General features: G+C 34.1%; 1 protein-coding gene across 1 annotated transcript in view; it reads right to left on the reverse strand.

Moving 5' to 3' along the window:
- The window catches only part of LOC131156175 (structural maintenance of chromosomes protein 1), a 62,685-nt gene extending 47,810 nt beyond the window's left edge, over positions 1–14,875 (reverse strand). Inside the window, exons 1-2 of the mRNA XM_058109637.1 lie at positions 14,178–14,875; positions 2,245–2,481 (exon numbers count right to left, since the gene is read on the reverse strand). Of these exons, the coding sequence (XP_057965620.1) occupies positions 2,245–2,481; positions 14,178–14,615 (675 nt within the window). The 5' untranslated portion in view covers positions 14,616–14,875. The remainder of the gene's footprint in view (positions 1–2,244; positions 2,482–14,177) is intronic.
- Between the last annotated feature and the right edge of the window lie 5,312 nt (positions 14,876–20,187).

The following is a 20,187-nucleotide window of genomic DNA, read 5'->3' on the forward strand; positions in this document are numbered from 1 at the left end:
TCTATAAAAGTCAGAGAGTGCACGAAGTTCTCAATCAGCCACATTTCTATTTATTAACATCTAACATATACTTGTTACTGTTTAAAATTTAGTTAATTCCTTTAACCAATAAAAACTTTTTCTTACCAAACTGATAATTAAAAATCATTTTTTTTCAAATATTTAAACAAAATTGACCAAAATAACATTCACTGAACCAAATTAACCAATTTTTTTCAATCAATTCGATTTCAACTGAATAATACATCCACGAATTCTCCCTCATGCCACATAGCCCAACCAAAATGAGTTCAATTGTTCAAGGAGCCGTTTGTATTCATACTCCCTTGAATTAAAAAAGAAGCATTTCCTCCTAACGGATAATGTGATACAGAACTTTATTGTAGCACCATGCAGTAGATTGAGGTTGAATATTCTATGTTGAATTTGAATGATAGATGGAAGCCCATTAACACAAATTAGGATGCTTTCAATTCTGATCACCATTCTTCCAATTCAACTATGATTAACCTTAATAAATCCAGCATTCAGAAATAGATTTAGAGTTCAAAGTTTAATAAATGAGCTGGGGAGAGAGAATTAAAAGAAATATGTGTGCAAACACACACACACACGTATATGCTTTCACACCCACTGGATGATTCCTAAATTCACTAGCGGACATCCCCTCCTTTTTCTTTTCTCATTTCCCTTATTTTTCCACTTCTTTAAGATAGTGATTCTAGAAGAATAAAAGGAGAGAGGAAAACAACAAAAAGAAAAAAAAAAAGTCAAAAGGGAACTTCAAAGCACAAATATAAAAAAGAGAAGAAATTGAGCTCTGAAAATATGTGTGCATGTGTGAGCACACTCACCTACAACTTTGAGCAAAATGGAAGTCTTCAACTAACACATTATTTTATGCAGCTTGATGAATATAAATACACAACTAAAATAATACAACCAACACAAAATGTAGCTCAAAATAGATTTGGCGTATACAAACTGGTTGCAGACTTCCACAATTTTGTGTAAGAATTAAGTTTTGTCAAAAAAAAAAACTGTTGGGTTAAAACATATAGGTAACCCAGGCCCCGTTTGGAACTTGGGAAACATAAAAGAAAGGAAAGAAAAAAATATGAAACTACTTTCTCGTGTTCAGTTTCATGGAAAGCAAATATATATATATTTATAATAATTCAATGTTTTAAAAGGCAAAGGCGTAAGGCGAGGCATTTTACCCTCCTTGAGGCGAGGCGTAAACATTTTAGGACTGTATTTTTTAAAAAATTAATAAATAAAATCAATTTATATATAGTAAAAAAAATGAGAAAAAATTAGAATAATGGAGAAAAAAATAAAAATATAATTTTTAAATATCATATAAGGCAATTTTAGATAATAAACACAAATAATATATGTTAAAAAATAAGCACGAGCCACATTACCAAAAGAAGAGAAAAAGCCAAATTAAAGCATCCTCCACTAATTTCTAAGAATATAAAAGTAAATGACCAAAGTTCTGAGGCAGATCAAATTGGAAGGGATCCACGACTCGTCGAGAGAGACGAGAAGCTTGGGAGGAATCATCAAAGAGGGAGAAGGAGCTGGAGGAAAGCTAGGAAGCTTCGTCGAGCCGTCGGAGAGGGAGAAGGAGCTGGAGGAAAGCTACAGAAGCTTCGTCGACTCGTTGGAGAGGGAGAAGAAGCTGGAGGAATCGTGGGAGAGCTACAGAAGTTTCATCGAGAGAGGGAGGAAAGAAGCTTCATCAAGGGGTTTTGACACTCCAGAAATGCGTACTCCTTCCCAACTGAGGCGTGAAATGCGCGTTTCTTCCTGAGGCGTACGCCTTTTCCCCTGAGGCACGCCCATTTTACGCTTTACGCCTTTCCTGTTACACCTTAGGGCGTTTTATGCTGAAAACACCTCAAGGCGCACCTCAAAGCGCGCCTCAAGAACGCCTTTTAAAACATTGTAATAATTAAATAAACAAAATTTTGATTTTACACATCATTAACCTTTAATTTTCATAACTTTCCGTCATACTAGATGAAACTGTCATTCTTAATAGAGTTTGATATGGAAAGAAACTTTCATCCCTCAGTGGTGGGGTAGTCAACTTTCCACAAAAATGCATCCAACCCTCCCCCTGAAAAACATAGACGTGTATTTGTATGCAAGCATATTTTTTACAATTTTATATACACACACTAAGAAACAAAAATGTCAAACTAGATGCCAGCAGCAATGTGTTAAAGCACCTACCAGTTGATCTTGCAAACGAAGGTGCTTTTCAGCCTCTTCTTTCTGTTCTTTCTTTTGCTTTCTCTCCATCACAATTGTTTTTTTCCTCTGAGAAATAAGAGCTGAATTCTCTTCAGCCTTGGCTGTCTGTTCTTCCAGATCTTCATAGTCTTTCTTAAGATCATCAGACCCAGAGATTTGCTCAAGGAGTCCAGTCAATTCTTTGGGATTTTTTGATGCAATTGACTCCACATCGCCCTACATAACAAAGTTGATAGGTTGTAAATTCAGAATACAATCACCTAGTTAACTCATGGCAACACAATAAGAATGTTCAGAAACTTGACTACAAAATTAGGAAATTCAATTATTAAACTCTCCTCACCTTTACGGTGGCACCCCATTAGCGTTTGTGTCAATTGTGGTTTAATAAAATTTCGTAGCACCAAAAAAAGAGAAAAAAACAACTGTCTCTCATTCCCTTCACAATTTTCTGGTGCGTTTGGAAAGAGAGGAATAGGAGAGTGTTTAATAACTCAACCTCAGCACTCCAGATCAGCAAAGAGTAGTGGTTTACTGCCATCAATAGCTGGCATAGTGGGATTGTTGTTAATGATTATAATGTAATCTTTGATCTTTGTGACACCCTTCAGGGTGGTTGACTTTCTGTATTTCGGGCTGGCATCTCCTTGATGACTTTTCAAAAAAATTTCCTTATTTATCAAAAAATAAAAAAGAAAAATATATTAGCACATGTTAACTGGTCCTACAAAGATAATTATGTCCCATACATTGTTTAAAAAACAGTAGCAGTCCACATAATGTTAATGACCGCACTGTAAAGTTTGCAGCCATCGGAGACATGTAACAGGTAACGGACACCACATCCTTGAATTCATTTTTCACATTAGCAAACTTTTTAAAAACATGTAGACTCACATGTTTTGATCCCATAATCCTGCATACCAATGCTGTAGATGATTTTTAGTAAATTTAAATATAACATATACTACAGGTAATGGATGTCATTTTGGTTGGTGTAGTTGCTAAACTAAGAAACCATAAATATAAAGAAATATAATAGATAGAATGCCATCTTTTGTACTTTCTTAGTCTTAAAAATAATTTTTGTTACCTAAAAAATAAAATATAGAACAAACATAAATTAAACAAGAACAAAAATGCCTAGCAATAGAATGTATTTTGTCCTTACTCCTTAAATTAGGTGTTCAAAATAAAAGTTGAAAAAACTTACAATGTACATATATGTAATTCTAATGAGAAAAAGTTGGGTTTATTTGAATGCTTGTTTTTAAAGAAATAAATACAAAATGTCAAAGAAAACAAATTCAAAAATGAATTTTTAATAAAAAAATTACTAACAAAAATAAATCAACTTAAAATTGAATTCCTAAGCTAAAGTAAAGGGGGAAGCATGAAAAAAAAAATGCAAAAAGAAAAAAAAGATTCAAAAGCCATTTTTAGTCATTAACAACTCCGATAATGTAACCAACAGATGATATTGGTAACAGCCAATACTTGTGAATCAAAGGACCTCCAAGATGTCGTCTTGTAACAATCTCGAAACTCAAAAAGCAATTGAGACCATTCATGATGGCCATTATACACGGATTTTAACACTATGGTCCTATACTTTTCAACTATTTCTCAAAAGCTAAGTTTAGACAGTAGAGGAAAATTTATGCAAAGCCTCATCAGGGATCCATGACCAAAACCAAAAAGCCTTATGTTAAGGCTCAATATACATTATTACATCGTTGCTGCACAACCTGATAGCTTAAACCTTTTAGGCTCCATTTAGATCAATGATTTTATTTGGGGAAACGAAAGGAAAGGAAATAAGAACAAAAGTCATTTTCCATTGTATTTTCTCTCTCTATCAAATACTATTAAAAAATGAAAACTTATTCTAATATAAATAAAAACTAGGAATGCTCGTATTTTTGCGGGAAGATGTCTTCGGTTATGCTTTGGGATAGGATTCAATATTTGGCCTCTTTGTGGGTTTTTGCAGTTGGGTGTTTCTAAGGGTTTTTGTTTTCTAATTTACAGCGTGATTGATTGGCTGCGCTGTTTTGATTTATTTTGATTTTGTTTTGTATTTTTTAAGGAGGATTACTTATGCTCCTTCTTGTACTTCTTATTGATAAAATCTTCTTGTTCGATTCAAAAAACAAAAGAAGAAGAAGAAGAATCAAATTTCTCTTTTTATAGCAAAAGAAAATTTCATGAGGAGAAGAATTTACAAGAGAGAGAATGAGATATCTCCCAATAAAAAAATGGAACAAGCCAGAAAACAAATAAATAAAAATAAAAATAAAATAAAATAAAACCTGAACTACAAAAAGAGAAAAAATCAACAAGCAAGCACATTCCTCCAATCTCTTTGAATCTCCTAAAAACTATATTATCTGAAAAAACCAAAACCAACGCACTGCAGTGCTGCCAAATATTGAAGTTTATCCCAGACCAGCTTCCAATTAATTTTTCCCCAGAGAAAATAAGTGTTACTCTCCATTGATATCCACCATAAAACTGCAAACATGCCAGACCTCCATAGGTTGCCCAATCCTTCCCTCTACCAAAACCTGCGAAAGAAATGGCTAATAAATCTTCCACCGATGCAGGGAATACCCAACTCTCTCCCACGATACCAAAAAGCTTATTCCAAATTCTCCAAGAAAAATCACAGTGCAAAAGCAGATGAGAAACTGTCTCAGAGTTTGTCATAGAAAAATCAAATGTTAAAGGTGTGTAAAATCAAATTTCTGTTGATTGATTTGCTATATTTTTTAATTTACATTCTCACTTTCCTTCATAACCAAACAGGAGTTCCTTCAAATGTTCCTTTCCCTAATGTTTTCCAAGTTCCAAACAGGCCCTTAGGGAAGTGGGAATTAGCCATAGTTAGCAAGAGGTCTTGGGTATTTCTTGTTGCCCATGTTTATTCTATTATTGTTAAAACTTACCTTATTTCTCGTAACAGCTACTTTGTCTCTCCGCATGCAATCAGTCTACATGTGCAAGGGAGTTTTAGGCCCTGATACACTCTTGTTCACAACCTAACAGCATAAGCATTTGGGTAAAATGACAATCTAGTACCCTAATTGAAAGCAGCAAATGTTACTTCACTTACTAGAAAATACAGACTATAGGATCTTTTTCTTTTCTTTTCTTTTAAGGAGGGGGGCAGGGTTGGGGCTAGTGACACCCAGTCTCAGGGAAAGGAGGAAACCTGAACCCCCAACATGTTGAGAAGAGCTCCCTCACCACTAGGCCATGCCTTTGGCCTCAAAATTGTATAATCATTGAGAATAAACTTGACTCCTTACCTGAAAGGACAGAAATGGTAGGATTTTTCTCCTTTGTTTTGACTAGGGGGCAAGGTTGGGGCTAGCAACACAAGGGAGAGGAGGAGGCAGATTGAACCTGGTACATGTTGAGAAGAGCTACCTCACCACTAAGCCAATCCTCTGGCCTCAAAATTTCATAATCATTGAGAATAAACCTGACTACCTGAAGTCAAACTGGTGGAAGGTAATTGGTGTAGTCTCTATCAAAGGCATCTAAATTTGACATGACAACATTATCAAAGATTATAAAGCATTTTGCTTTGACATGCAGGATTGAAGTGGGAGCAAGAAACTTAAAAGGAAGAAAATTTGCACTGTTAATGTTACTATGCAGGGCATTATTCACGTTACTGTTGCAGTTTACCTATTTTAGGGGACTTTAAGCATCTGAGCCTTTTCTACATAGGTTATTATTGTTTCATGTAATCATGTTTATAACCGCAATGGAGAACTCAATTTGCAAGTTCAAAATTTTATCAAAGAATTAATCAGCGTACAAGAGCCTCCAAAATAAGGTTTTTAATAAGTAGCAAAAAAACCCTGCAATTCTAGGCCTTTCCTTCAAAAGCTTTCAATCTCAACCCAACATTTTTAAAGTGTACTCAAAAAAAATAAGGGCAATAACAACCTAATTAAAAGCATTTAAAAGACACTAAAGACCCTAAAACAAGTAAACTGCAGAAGTAACACCAATAGTACATTACTACCGTAACATGAACAGTAAATTTTCCCTCCATAAGACTCCTTACCCTTTTTTTCTAGGTAAGGAAGATACTATTATAGAAAGGAAAGAAATTACAACACCTCAGAGGACAAGATGTCCACAAATAATAATACAATGAAAACAATCTAAAACAAGAAGGCTTTCCAGTTTTGGTGCACCCCTAAAAACAAACCAAAAGCAGAACACCATAACGAAGCCAAAAAGGAACCCTACTCCACATTGGTGATCATTTGGAACCACTTATGTAGAAGTGTTTTTTAAAAAGAAGGCTGAATTTAGCAAGTGCTGATAATAATACTGAATTGGAAAAATTCTGAAAGTTATAAATGGTGTTTGGTTGTATTTAAAATAAGTAGTATTGGAATACTTACTTTTATTATAGGGTGCCATATGATTATTTATAAATATATTTTAAATTAAAAATATTACTGTTTTCTAATTAAAATTTTCATTATAATTATTTTAATTATTTTTAATTAACATAAAATAATATAAGTATTCTTTTTAATTAACAATAATCTTGTTATTACTGTATATTTCTAACATAAGATTATTTATGATAAAAATAATAGTATTAATTAAATTGAATTTTTTTATTTATTTAATGCTAATAATTCCAAAATTGAATTATATATCACTGATAGTTAATATATTATAATACACAATAAAATAATATATGATTATTTTCTAATATGTTTTAAATTAAAAATATAATATTTTTAATTAAATATTTAACTAATTATTTTGTAATTGTTCTTTTTAGTAACTTTTAAATATTTTTATTAAATTAAAAATAATATAATATTATTTTTAATTAACAATCATCTTGTTCTTAATGTACATTTATAACACTTTTTTTTTCTTTTAAAAATGTACATTTATAACACATGATTATCATATTTATGTTAAAATAATATTAATAATTAAATTAGCATTCTTAATTTTTATATTAATTTAAATTAATAGATGGTTCTTCTTGTTCATTCTAGAATTGTATTATGTTTTATCAATAATTAATATGTTATAATACATAATAAAATAATATATGATTATCTTCTAATATATTCTTTAAAATTACAAAATATCCACTAAAATTTCTTATATTCACAAAACTGACCCTGCCTATGAACAATGCTACTTATGAGTGGCTCAGTGGCCAAAAAGCTATCTTCCATTGCTTCTCAAAATTCACTTAAAAAGTTCTAAAAAAGTTATTCTGAAAAAGCATATTTTGCAATAAGTACTTGTTAGTATAGGCCAACCACCACTTTTTGTAAAAGTGCTTATTTTAATGATCACTAATCAGTGATATAAGTACTTTTTTAAGTGCTCTCAAACGGAGGCTTAATCCATCACCCTCCCCTTAAAATTTATAGAATTGCACTCCAACCAAATATTCCACACAATTGCGAAAAATAGCACATCTCCAAAGCATTTCTGCTTCCTTACAACAAAAAAATCCCTTACATTTTTAGGGAAAATAGTTCCAAAGACACCAAACAGACCCAAACCTCCTCAAACACACCAAAAAGGCTCAGCAAGTGCCCCAAGTGAAATGGCGACCCACGCCCATGCATTAAACTCTCCTAGTTGGAAGAATTCCCTATTGGAATTACAAACCCCATAAACTCTTACCCTATTCCCTTCTCGATCTCTTTGCAGTCTTTACCGATAATTCAGTTTTACTGCTGCTGGAAATTTGTATTCAATTGCTGAACAGCAACTTTTACTTGTCAATGCTGCATCCATAATAATCAATGTAGTGCAGATCCAAATTATAAACTGCATTAAGCACCAAACAGACCACACATGTAGCACTCATAGCAACGGCTCTAACTCGACTATTCACTCATAATTACTGGTCACAAGTCACATTAGTTGACCAACAGTATCTCAACCCTTAATGACCAGAGCATTATAGATATTAGGCATCTTGCCCAGTCCTTGCTTTTCTTTCTGTTACTTCAAAAGTAGCTACTTCAGTCACTCAGACTTTCGAAATTCCTTTTTATTTCTCATCAAACGAATGGCATCTTCTTCTGGAAATCCAAGTTTTGAGTACCGTTTGTACAAATAAGAATCCCCTTCATTACATGATTTCTTCTTCGTATAGATAGATATTATCTAAGAGGCAATTAATTAGAAGTACATTTTGTGCAACAGCCCTTCTTACTGGACATTTTCTATAAGCAATCCAAGACATGCATGCCACTAGAATTTTACAGATCATAGTAGCTACATCAGTTTTGTCATTTATACGATGACAGGGAAGGGAAAGTACTCTAAAGTTGAACCTGTTCACCTTATTAATTATCAGAAAAATTAGCTAGGGAATACAGATTACAAAAAAAATTTACCAGTGCATAGGTTCCCATTTCCTTGCGTTTCCCTGCTCATCACTCTTAGATTCAACAATTCACCCACAAAAACTTGCAATGGGGCAAGCCAAATCAAAATTCCAGTTTATCCATAACTTGACCAGTAAAAGGAATTTTTTTTTTTTTGGGTGATAGCAAAGAAATTCATTAGATAGAAAAAGGATGTACAATCAGGACAAGAGACACCTCCTTAACAAAGTCTGGAAAAACCTCTAGGAAAACAAAAAAAGAAAACCAGAAGAATACGCAAGTTACGTTCCCTGAAAATATACGCGAGTTACATTCCTTCCGTAAACCCAAAAATACTGCAAATACAGCACTAATTCATAGCACTTTTCCTTCCTTCTTCCTCCCAAACCCAACAAAGGTTATTGTCAAAAACTCCTCCACCTTCCCAAGACAAACCCAATTTTCTCCAAAATAACTGAATAACTTGTAGTTCCAAACATTCCATGCGAAATTACAATGCAAGAAAAGATGTGGAGCAGATTCTGAGCAGTTAAAGCGAAGCACGCAAATATCAGGAGAGAGAGCCTTTAAAGGCCTCCTAATCTGCAGCCCAAGATTGCTATCAGCTTCCAAACATACCCGACAATTATTCAACAAGACCAGCAATGAAGGCAACTCATTTGTTTCCCTATCATTCAAAGATCTCTTAAAATGAAATTTCCAAGAAGGTAAAGGACCATTTGGATCAACAAGGAAAGAAGAAATGAAATCATTTTGTCCTGAGCTCAATCGGTCTAGGGAAGGAAAAAAGATGAAAAAGACAATATTCCCCAACCAAAGGTCTTTCCAAAAGTGATTATTACACCCCTTACCCAATACAAATTTAGTATGGGAAATAAAGAGAGGATAAATCTGAGAAATAGCTTTCTAGGGACTTTCCGAAGAGTATCTAGAACCCAAACTGCTATCCCACCCATTCCCATCAAGTCCAAACTTGCTTTTAATAACTTTATACCACAAAGAAGAAACCAAACCTCCCTCCTGTTTAGAACCACAAACTACCTCCAACTCGCCAAGTGATCCCTAAAACCCCTTACCCCTGACCAAAGAAAATGTCTCATAATCCTCTTGATCTTACTAGCAACACCCGCTGGAATTTTTAAAAAATAAAAAGAAAATACAACAAGATACTAGAAAGGCAAGCCTGAATTAGAGTAATACTACCTCCCAAGGAAAAAAGAGCTCCCTTCTACCCATCTAGACACTTGGACACTCTCTCAACTACCGCGTCCCAAAAGCTAACTGACCTAGGATCACTCCCCAAAGGTACCCCTAAGACAACGGCCAATCCAACTCAATGCACCCTATCTCTAAAGATAACTCTCCAACACTCTCTGCAAGAATGTTAATTGCCACGATACCACTCTTCTTCATATTAATCTAAAGCCCTGAAATCCTTTCAAAAAATATGGAGACACCCCAAAATATTCAAAAAAGATGGCCTAAGATCCTCCATGAAAAAAATGGTATCTTCAGCAACTAAAGGTGTGAGACCGTAATCTCCTCCCTCCCCACTTCCAAACCTTTCACTAAACCTCTGTCCACGGCCCTATCAACCAACCTATCAAAACATCTGCTACCAAAACAAATAAAAACAAGGAAAGAGGATCAGCTTGCCTAATCCCCCTCATGGCCCCAAACCAAGATTTAGGTTCACCATTTAGTGTCACCAAGTAAAACACATTAGACATACAACCTTTCATCCATCTTCACCATCTCTCTCCAAACCCCTTCCTCAGAAAAAATCTTATACAAAAAGCTCTAACTCACTCTGTCATAAGCCTTCTCAAAATCCAACTTGAAGAAGAAGCCCTTCTTCTTCCTCCTTCTAATGCCCACAACAGCTTCATTAGCAATCAAAATGGCATCAACAATTTGTCTCCCTCCCACAAAAGTACTTTGGGCCTTAGAGATAGTCTTATCAAGCACCCCTCTCAACCTATTAGCAAGAACCTTGGTGATTGTCTTATGAACACCGGATACTAAACTATAGACCTATAATCAAAAATCTCAATTGACCTACTTTTCTTTGGCACCAAAGTAATGAAGGTAGAATTCATACTCTAAATTAAAACCCCATTCCCATAAAATTAGTTGCAAACCTTCATCAAATCATTCTTCACTACCAACCAACAATCTTAATAAAAAGCTAACTTAAAACCATCCCGCCTACGACCTTTATCCCTCTCCATACCAAAAACTGTAGATCTAACTTCCTCTTCCTCAAAAAGTGTCTCTAACCAAGCTATCTTGTCAATGGATAAAGGATCCCACTCCAAACCTTCCACCATCGGTCTATTCTCATCCTCCTCAGAAAACAAGTCATGATAGAAATCAATGATCTCAAAAAGCAATCCTAGTAGTATCCAATATTATTACCCCCCTCATCCACCTCCAACTCCCTAAAATTTATTTCTCATTTTTCCACTGACTATCCTATGAAAAAATCTAGAATTACAATCATCCTCTTTAACTGACTTAAACTTCATCTTCTACCCCAACTTTTTCTTTTCTTTGAAAATCAGAGCTTCCAACTCATTCCTCAAAAAATACTCTTCTAACTTCCTCCTCCCTTGAAAGAGTAACACTTTCTTCCTTTCTATCTATCTCATCCAATTCATCTAAAATACTAGCTTTTTAAACCTAATATCTCCAAACACCTCATTATTCCATTCTTCTTTCAACCTCTTCAGCTTCTTCATAAATCTAAACCCCTCCCAACCCCTTTCCACAACCTTAGACCAAGAATTCCTTACCAAAGTTCGGAAGGAGCCATGATCCAACCATATAATTTAGAACCTAAATGAAGTGGATCCCCAAGCCAACTTCCTAGATTCCAATAAGATGGAAAAATGATCGGAAGTGGGTCTAAAAAGCACAACTTCTGAAAGATTAGGGAATACCTCTTCTCACTCATTTGTACACAAGAACCTATCAATTCTACTAGCCAACTCCCTCTCTCCCCCCACCAACCAAGTAAAATTAGCATTGCCCAACAAAAGGTCCCTCAAACCACAGTCCCTAATAACCAAATCAAATTTCTGCATAATACCAATGCCATTAACCCTTCGACCCCCCTTCTTCTCCCTCGGGAACCTCACAACATTAAAATCACCACCTATAATCCACCTAGGCACATAAAAGCCAGAGACAACATAAAGCTCATCCCTAAAAGAATCCCTAAGAGTTGGTCTAGAAGGATCATACACAAAGAAAACCCACCATTGACCCTTGTCTCTAACTTCCAACAAGACAAAAAAAATTCTGCTAGACTATCTACAAGAACGTGTATACAGCAACACGAGTATGCCTCCCGCGGACCCTTAAGAAGGTACATAAACCCAATCCTTACTGCGACCTTCCCAAATCCCTCTAACAACCTCCCCATCAACTAAGTCAAGCTTAGTCTCCTGGATTAATATAGCATCCAGAGAGTTCCTGAGCAAAACCTCCCTAACCAGACTTCTCTTCCTAACATCCCATAGATCCGTTACATCCCAACTTAAAATCTTCATAACAAAACATGTTTGCCCCCTTTCCTGATACCTTTACCACCCCCATAATTGATGTAAGAAATTAAACTCTTTAATTCTTCTTGCACCTTCTTTTTTTCCCAACTCATATGTACTAGGACTCATCCCCAACTTAACCTTAGCTTCAGCAAGACACTAATTTCAAACCCAAGTCGTTTAGAAGTTCATTTGGGTCTTTAAAATCTCTCTCACTATTCCCTAGACCAAAATCAAAGGCACTACCCCAACAAATCCCTATTTATGACATAAAGCATCAAAAGGAGAAAAGGACTGAACAAGAAGGGAAAGATTACCTTTTCTAGCTTCCGAAGAATTCAGATCATCAGATCAAATGGCTATCTCTTCATCAATTACCCTTCCCAATAAAAGAAGGAATAGCAACAACATCCACCTTATTAGAAATAGGCTCAAGAAACAAATTTAACAAGCTAAAATGTAATTGGGCGGGAATAGAAACATGTTGATCTCAATTTGATTAGAGCCATTAAATTTATGGTGTATAATCAATTTATGTATCACATATTCTATTCATCATCAAATTTGCATTTGAATTTTTTAATTCAAAACACAATTATCTAAGGTCCATTGGATCCTCAAATTTGTATTCCAGTATGTAACCAATTTCAGTTAAAGTATTATGAAAGATAAGGGAGGAGTGGTCGAGATGGTTTGGGCATGTGCAAAATAGGCCAAATAATGCACCAACGAGGAGTGGGCTGGTTTGGAACATGGGTAGACCTAAAATAACTTGGAATGAGATAGTAAGAATTTAACAATCTCAAATTGTCAAAGGATATTGCCCAAGATTGCGTAAAAATTGGCAAAGAAGAGTTCATGTAACCAACTCCACCAAATGAGACTTAATACTTGATTGTTGTTGTTGTAGTAGTAGTATCATAGCTGAGAGGGCAATGTTTTTGGAAATCAAATTTCCAAGACATAAGCCCCCCTCCAATTCTCCATCTTACTAGTGATACCCACAAGAATCCTAAAAATGGACAGGTAATATATAAAGGAATACTAGCAAGGAAGGCCTAAATCAGAGTAATGCAACCACCTCCCCCTAAAGAAAAAAATGTGCCTTTCCACCCATCTAGAGATTCTAAACGATTAGACACCCTTTCCACAATTGGGTCCCAAAAGCTCCTCTACTAAAATTACCACTCAAAAGGGACCCCTAAATAAGGTAGGGGTCAATCCAAACTACCACAACCCACTTACAAGGCCAGCTACCTAACTCTTAATAGCAGCAATGCCACACTTACCCAGGTTAATTTTAAGCCCACAAACCCGTTCCAACATACAAAGGAGGCAAAAAAGAGGACTTGTGGACCACTATTCCCTCATATTATCCTAAGAAGTATTACTCCTAGCTTGCTAAGAAATCATTCTTGACCTTTATGTATTAAAATTATACCTCTCATCTATCTTAACATTCTCATTTTAACTATGTTTACATTTTCGGTATATTTTTCTTAGTTGAACAACATTCAGATTCATATAATGTGAGCATCCTTCTAAAGGTCCTTTAAAATTTTACTTTATTAGAGGAATTTTGCTATCACAAAATCATCATTTTATGCACTTCTCCATTTTATCCAACTAGTTTTAAAACTTATGTCGTGTTTGGTTTATGCCTTTGTGGAATAAGATGGGTAGGAAAGAAATGGGATGAAAATTTGAATAGAGAGCATGATTAAATCAAGTAATCAATTTGATCCCATCACTTCCTCCCCTGGATTGTATTCCATTCCTAAGTACCAAACATGCAATTAATTCTGGCGTATCATTTGAAGTTGTGGAAACAAAGCAAAGGAAAAAATAAAGCAATTTCACGTTCTTTTCCCTTTTCGTTCTCTAATTTCCCAGATAACAAACAAAATATGCATCAAAAAAAAAAATGCCTGTTAGATAACTAAGAAGAAATAATCTCCACCTGAAAGACGAGAAAGTTCCGCGCCTTGACAAGAATTCCAAGGGACTTCAATTTCGCATTGTAGTCATCCCACGACACGACTTTTCCATCAATTCGATACTCACTGCCACCGGCGCCAGTGATGGTGCGGGTGAACTGAAGCTCGGAACCATTGCCCATCTGGTAGACTATGCGGACGAAAGCCCTACGGCCCTTCTGCTCCTTCTCCCTATCATCGAACGCATAGATAAGGTCCTTGAGCTGGGCGCCCCGCAGTTGGGTGGAGCGAACGCCAAGCACGAAGCTGATGGCATCCATGAGGTTGGACTTTCCGGCGCCGTTAGGGCCAATGATGGCCGTGAAATCGTAGAAGGGGCCGATGGTCTGGAGGCCCTTGTAAGACTTGAAGTTCTCGAGCTCCAAACGGACGATTTTCCCGGGGGAGATTAGAGACGGCATGATTAGGGACTGCTGGAGCTAGGGTTTGAGAAAGCAATTTGTATTGAAATTTTCTCGGGAAATTAGAGCGTAGGGTGTGGCAGAGAAAGTGAAGGGGGGATCAATGGGGGGAGTTCCGAAGGTTTGAGCATGGATATTTGGCGGGTTACAGATTTCAGAGGCCTTCAACTTTCCATTTTCGAGTTGTGGAAGGAGCACGAAGTGACGGGACACAAATTTTCGGCTCTCGGTTTTTTGTTTTATTTTATTTTATTTTTGTCACTCTTTGCTTTTACTAGATTTCCTGTATTTCCAATATTGTTCGATTCGCCTTCTAAAAAAAATTTAATAATACCATCTGAAAAATGATTTTTTAGATAAAAAAAAAATTTTAAGTATTTAAAATAGCTTAATAATCTGATAGCTTATAAAAATTGAAAAGATTAATAATAATAATAATAATAGAATAAAATAATTTGTTACTTAAAAAATTAGATTTTAATTTTTCAAATTTTTCTAAGCAAATTTAAAACTAACTTTTAAAAGTTAAAAAAATTAATTACCAAAGACTTTTTAAAAGAATAAGTTAGGATAAAAAAATGAGATCAAACTCACATTTAGTACAAGTCAAAAGTATACCAGTAACATAATCAGGTTAACCGAACCAAATCGGTACATTATAAATTTATAAAAATATATAGCTTATAGTATTTTTCAATAACAATCTAAAACTTGGGTTAGTTATTATTATGTTATTTATTTAGAAATGGAACTTGATATGGATTTAGTTTATGTTCAACTCATATGTGATTGGTTTTAAGCTTGATGATAATTTGAAGTTTAGAAATTTAAAATTCTTATTGATGCTCAAGTTCTAATGTTTCAATTTTAAAATTTACATGTTGATTATAAATAGAAGAAAAAAATATTAATTTACAGTTACTTTAAAATTTTTAATTTAATCTAGCACTTTAATTTAGTTAATAATTGAATATTAGCCTAAAGCCCAAGTAACTGACATTTGGTTAATTGTCTGAAATGATTTGGTTTCTTTTAGATTACCGATTCAAGGGATATGGTTCAATCGAACCATGTCCAACCCTAAAGTCAAGTACTAACCTCCCACATTTTGTTAAAAGATGTATGCCAACCTTCCATCAAATTTTAAAATTTTGGTGAACCTTTCACCATTTAACTTTTAAGGAACTAATATGCTTACTATTGAAAAACCGGATAAAATTTTTTTATTGATTGTTTTTTCCTTGCATGAGAAAGTGAAAATGGCATAATAAATTACTCATCCATTCTACCAAACAAAAAAAAAACATGAAATTTCAAAAAATAAAATAAAATAAATTCATAAGGTGAAATAGTCAATTTATTGGAATTTTATTTGACTACATGATGACAAATTAATGTAAAGGGTGTAAGTATTCAAATATCCAAAAGTTCGATAGAATTTAAAATCTCAAGAAGGTCCGTTTTTTTTGTCAAACCTCATGCAGCCAGTTTCTTTCACCTTTTTATTTATTTCCACATCAATAACCAATTATGTGGCCCTTCAACCCATTTACTATCTCTAACGATACTATGATATGAGGTTGATGCAGTAAAGTTGGTTTTTAGTAATTCAAATGACAATTGAGTAGAATTGATGCTAGAAGTGTTTTTTTTTTTTTTTTTTCATTACGGTTTTTTAGTAAATTTTATTATAGAAAACATACATTTTTCTTACTACAAGATACATTAAAATGCTAAAAAAATTCGTAATAGAACATGGTATAATTAAAAATATTATGTATTCACATTTTTTCTATGACAAACTATAAATTACTCTATTAAAGGGTATTTGGAGATATTTTCAAATAAAAATAAAATTTTGAACCTAAATTAATCCTTGAAATAATTTATTAAAAAAGCATTAGTAGAGTTCTTCTCACTTTTCACTCATGATGGTAATTGGGCCACTCACTCTCTTTCTTTGTTTGTAGTAAATGGGCTCTAGAGATAATGAGTTCACCAAATGGGCTTTCAATAAGGAGACCGATTGCATTTGTCTAGACATCTAAAATACCTTTAATTGTCTCTTATTCAGTGAACATAAGAAATGGTGCTTAATTTTATTCCAACACAACATGAGCTTCCTCACTATTCTCATCTGCTCGCTTTGCCTAAATGAAATGACTTATTACAACCATATTTGCAATTTTTTCATTCAATTTACATAATTTTTTCTGCAATATTTTTTGTAGAATTTGATTTGAATAAGAAGATGATGATGGTGATGATGATCTTGCAAAAGATAACTTCTAGAAATTTTGTTTTGGGGTGGGCAAAAGATAACAACCTCTATAATTTTTTTGAAGCAAGAAGATCTAAAATAGATGAAGATTTATGTTTATTTTTTAAGAAGGTGTAGGTTTTTTTTTTTTTTTTGTAAAGATAATGTGTAGCAATATATTTCAATTTTTTTTTTCTTTTGCTTTTTTAGGTTCTCATGAAATTGTTTAAGATTAAAATATGGATATATATCAAACAACCTAAACTCTTTAGTGCTTAGGAGTTCACTTTACTTCTGATTCCAGTTCACAAATTCAAAATTAAGTATAATATTTGCACTTAATGTTTAATTTTGTCAAACACCTCCTTAGATTGAGGGCTATTTATATTATTACAAAGTGGGCTTGAGAAATCTAGGATCTTAATAATTGAATGCATTTCTCTTTTGACAATTAAATCTTTAACTAGGTGGAAATCTTAGTAACATAGAACCTTGTTTTTGAACTTTTGTTTTCAAGGAAAGTCCCTCTTATTTGAGGTTTTTGACAAGACCTTGGAAACTTTAACACAAAAAGAAATATTTCTTATTCAAACAACTAAGAGAGAGAGCTTGAAAGAAAAAATAATTTGATGGTCTAGAATGATGGTTGTTAGAAATTCTTGTTGATTATGTCAATGATTATTTTCACCAAATGACCAATAAATTCGTTTGCACCACTAAAACCTATTGTAAACACCTAATTTTGTGGGAGCCTACTTTGAGCCCTTAGAGACACCATTTAGGTTTTCTCTACCTCTTTCAAGGGGTCTATGCAGTGACGGATGCAAGGGGCTGGCAAGGGCTACCAACCCACAAGCTTTTTGAAAGGTTTTGTTGTGTTATATGGCTCATATATTTAATGGGATGTGACTTATTCTAAAAATGAGCAGTTTGAAAGTTATCCCAAGTATAGGAGTTCAGTCGTATAATAATTAGCCTAAGGGCTAGATCGTCTCATCAGGGAATGCAATTTAATTCCAAATTTTGTGTAATTCCAAAAGAAATAAAGAAAAGAAAGGTTTATTTAACACAGTTCAGATTCGGTTCCTGGAATGTTTGAGATTTTTGCAATGAAACTTAAACTTTAACTAAAAATTTAACAGGCATAAAATAACTAAATAAAGCCAGACTCAAGTCTCGAATAACGAAAGAAATAACCTTATAATTATTTAACTAAATAAAAAGACTAACTTTAAACATAAACCCAAACAAAAATAAACTCTAACTAAATAAAAGCACTAACTTTAATAATAAAAATACCCAAAGAAAATATTTAAACGCTACAAAAACTTTATATAAGAAAAAGGCAATTAAAATTAACAATAATAATGCTCAAACAAGAATTTAAATGCAAGAGAGAGAGAGAGATTAAAACAATGACATTAAAAAAAAAAATTTGAACATAACTAAATTTAATACGATAATCCAACAGAAATTAAAACTTTCAATACTTTAAATGAAACACAACTGAAATTAATAATAATTTAAATAAGTGTTTAAATGAGAGAGAGAGAGAGAGAGAGAGAGAGAGAGAGAGAGAAAAGAAGAAGACAAGTCATGTGAAGGAGAGTTCTTCCCTGGCTGTGCACGGCCTCCCAGCCGCAATGTGCTGTGGCACCCCCCAAAAGCAAAAGCTACTCTAAAAAAACTAAAAACAAGACAAAACCCTAAAGAAAGCCTCAACAAATACCCTAGATGCCCTTTTTTGTTTCTCTTGCATGGTCGGGTCAAATCAAGCCCGGCCTCTCTTTTTTTTCTTCTGTTACCAACGCACACACAGGCCCAGTTGTTGTCTTCACTTCCAGGCCCAACCACTCATGCGCACACACTCACAGGCTTGTCAATGCAGCTCAGCTAAACAACTTCTTCATGCATTCGGCCAGCCCATTCACGGTGGAAGCCCAGCTCACGTTCATGGTAAGCCCCTCTTCACACACGTATGCCCACATAATATGCTTACCTCCAGGATTCATTCACACATGCACACGACTCACCATGAAGTATTTTTATATATGTCTACTCTCTTCTCTTTATCTCTCATCTTCTCTCATCTATATGCCTACTCTCTTCAAATATTTTTCTGTGTATGACAAAAATGAGAGGGAAAAGACCCTTTTATAGGATATGAAAGGGTGGAAGATGAAGGGGTGGATGATGAACGGTGACGACCATTCATTTTTTTTCATAACACATCCCCTCAGATTTCACCCATATATTAACTCATTCTGCTAAAATCTTTAAGATGTCTCATTCTGATGAGATGAACCAATTTCTTGAATGTTGCGGTAAGCAAAGGTTTAGTGAACAAATATGCTAGATTATTACTTGATCGGATTTGCTAAACATCTATATCACCATTCTTTTGAAGTTCATGTGTATAGAAGAATTTTGGAAAGATATGTTTTGTTCTATCACCCTTTATGTATCATCCTCTTAATTGAGCTATACATACAACGTTGTCATCATATAAAGCTATTGAAATATCCTTAATTGATTAAAGACCATAATTTGCTTGGATATGAAAAATCATTGATATGAACCACACGCATTCTCTACTGGCTTTATGGATAGTTAGTATTTCAGAATGATTGTGTTAGCCTTAGTGGCTACACCATCATTGTTTAATGTGTTTTGATGATATTAACCTATATGTTGTTCCTAATGTTTTCCTATCTTTGCAGATCATGTTTAGTACATGTACTCGTACATGAATTATTGGATCGAAGGCAAAGATCGGACCGAGTAGACGTCAAGAAGGAAAGATCAAATGGACACGTACTCGGAATGACCCAAGCATAACCAAAGAAAGCTTAATTGTAGAATTATTTGTAATAAGAGTTGTGTGAGGTAGTATGTTTTGTAACTCTTGCGAGTGTGTTTCTTGCATGATTTCTGAGTAAGATTTGAGCAAAACACATGCATACTAGGACGCATGAGTTTATAGGATTGCACTAAACACATAAACACAAACTCACCTTTCATAACTTTCTAAGTTAAAACAAGAGTTTGTCAAATAAATCTTAAAACTCAATATGTTTTCAAAGGGACAGGTTTTTAACATCCTAGTTTTAAGAACATTTTTATACGTAGTCCCAATTGTGTTAAAACAAGTTTAATGTCCTAAAGGTTCAAAGAAAGTCGAATATATTTACAAAAGGACATACTAAGCATATAAGTTATCAAAATGGGTTTTCAAACGTGTTGTATTAATTAAAATATCTTATATTCAAAAGGAAACTCATTTGAACAAGTTTTAATCTTCATTAAACTTAA

This window comes from Malania oleifera, chromosome 5, assembly GCF_029873635.1.
Source record: "Malania oleifera isolate guangnan ecotype guangnan chromosome 5, ASM2987363v1, whole genome shotgun sequence".
Lineage (NCBI taxonomy): Eukaryota > Viridiplantae > Streptophyta > Magnoliopsida > Santalales > Ximeniaceae > Malania > Malania oleifera.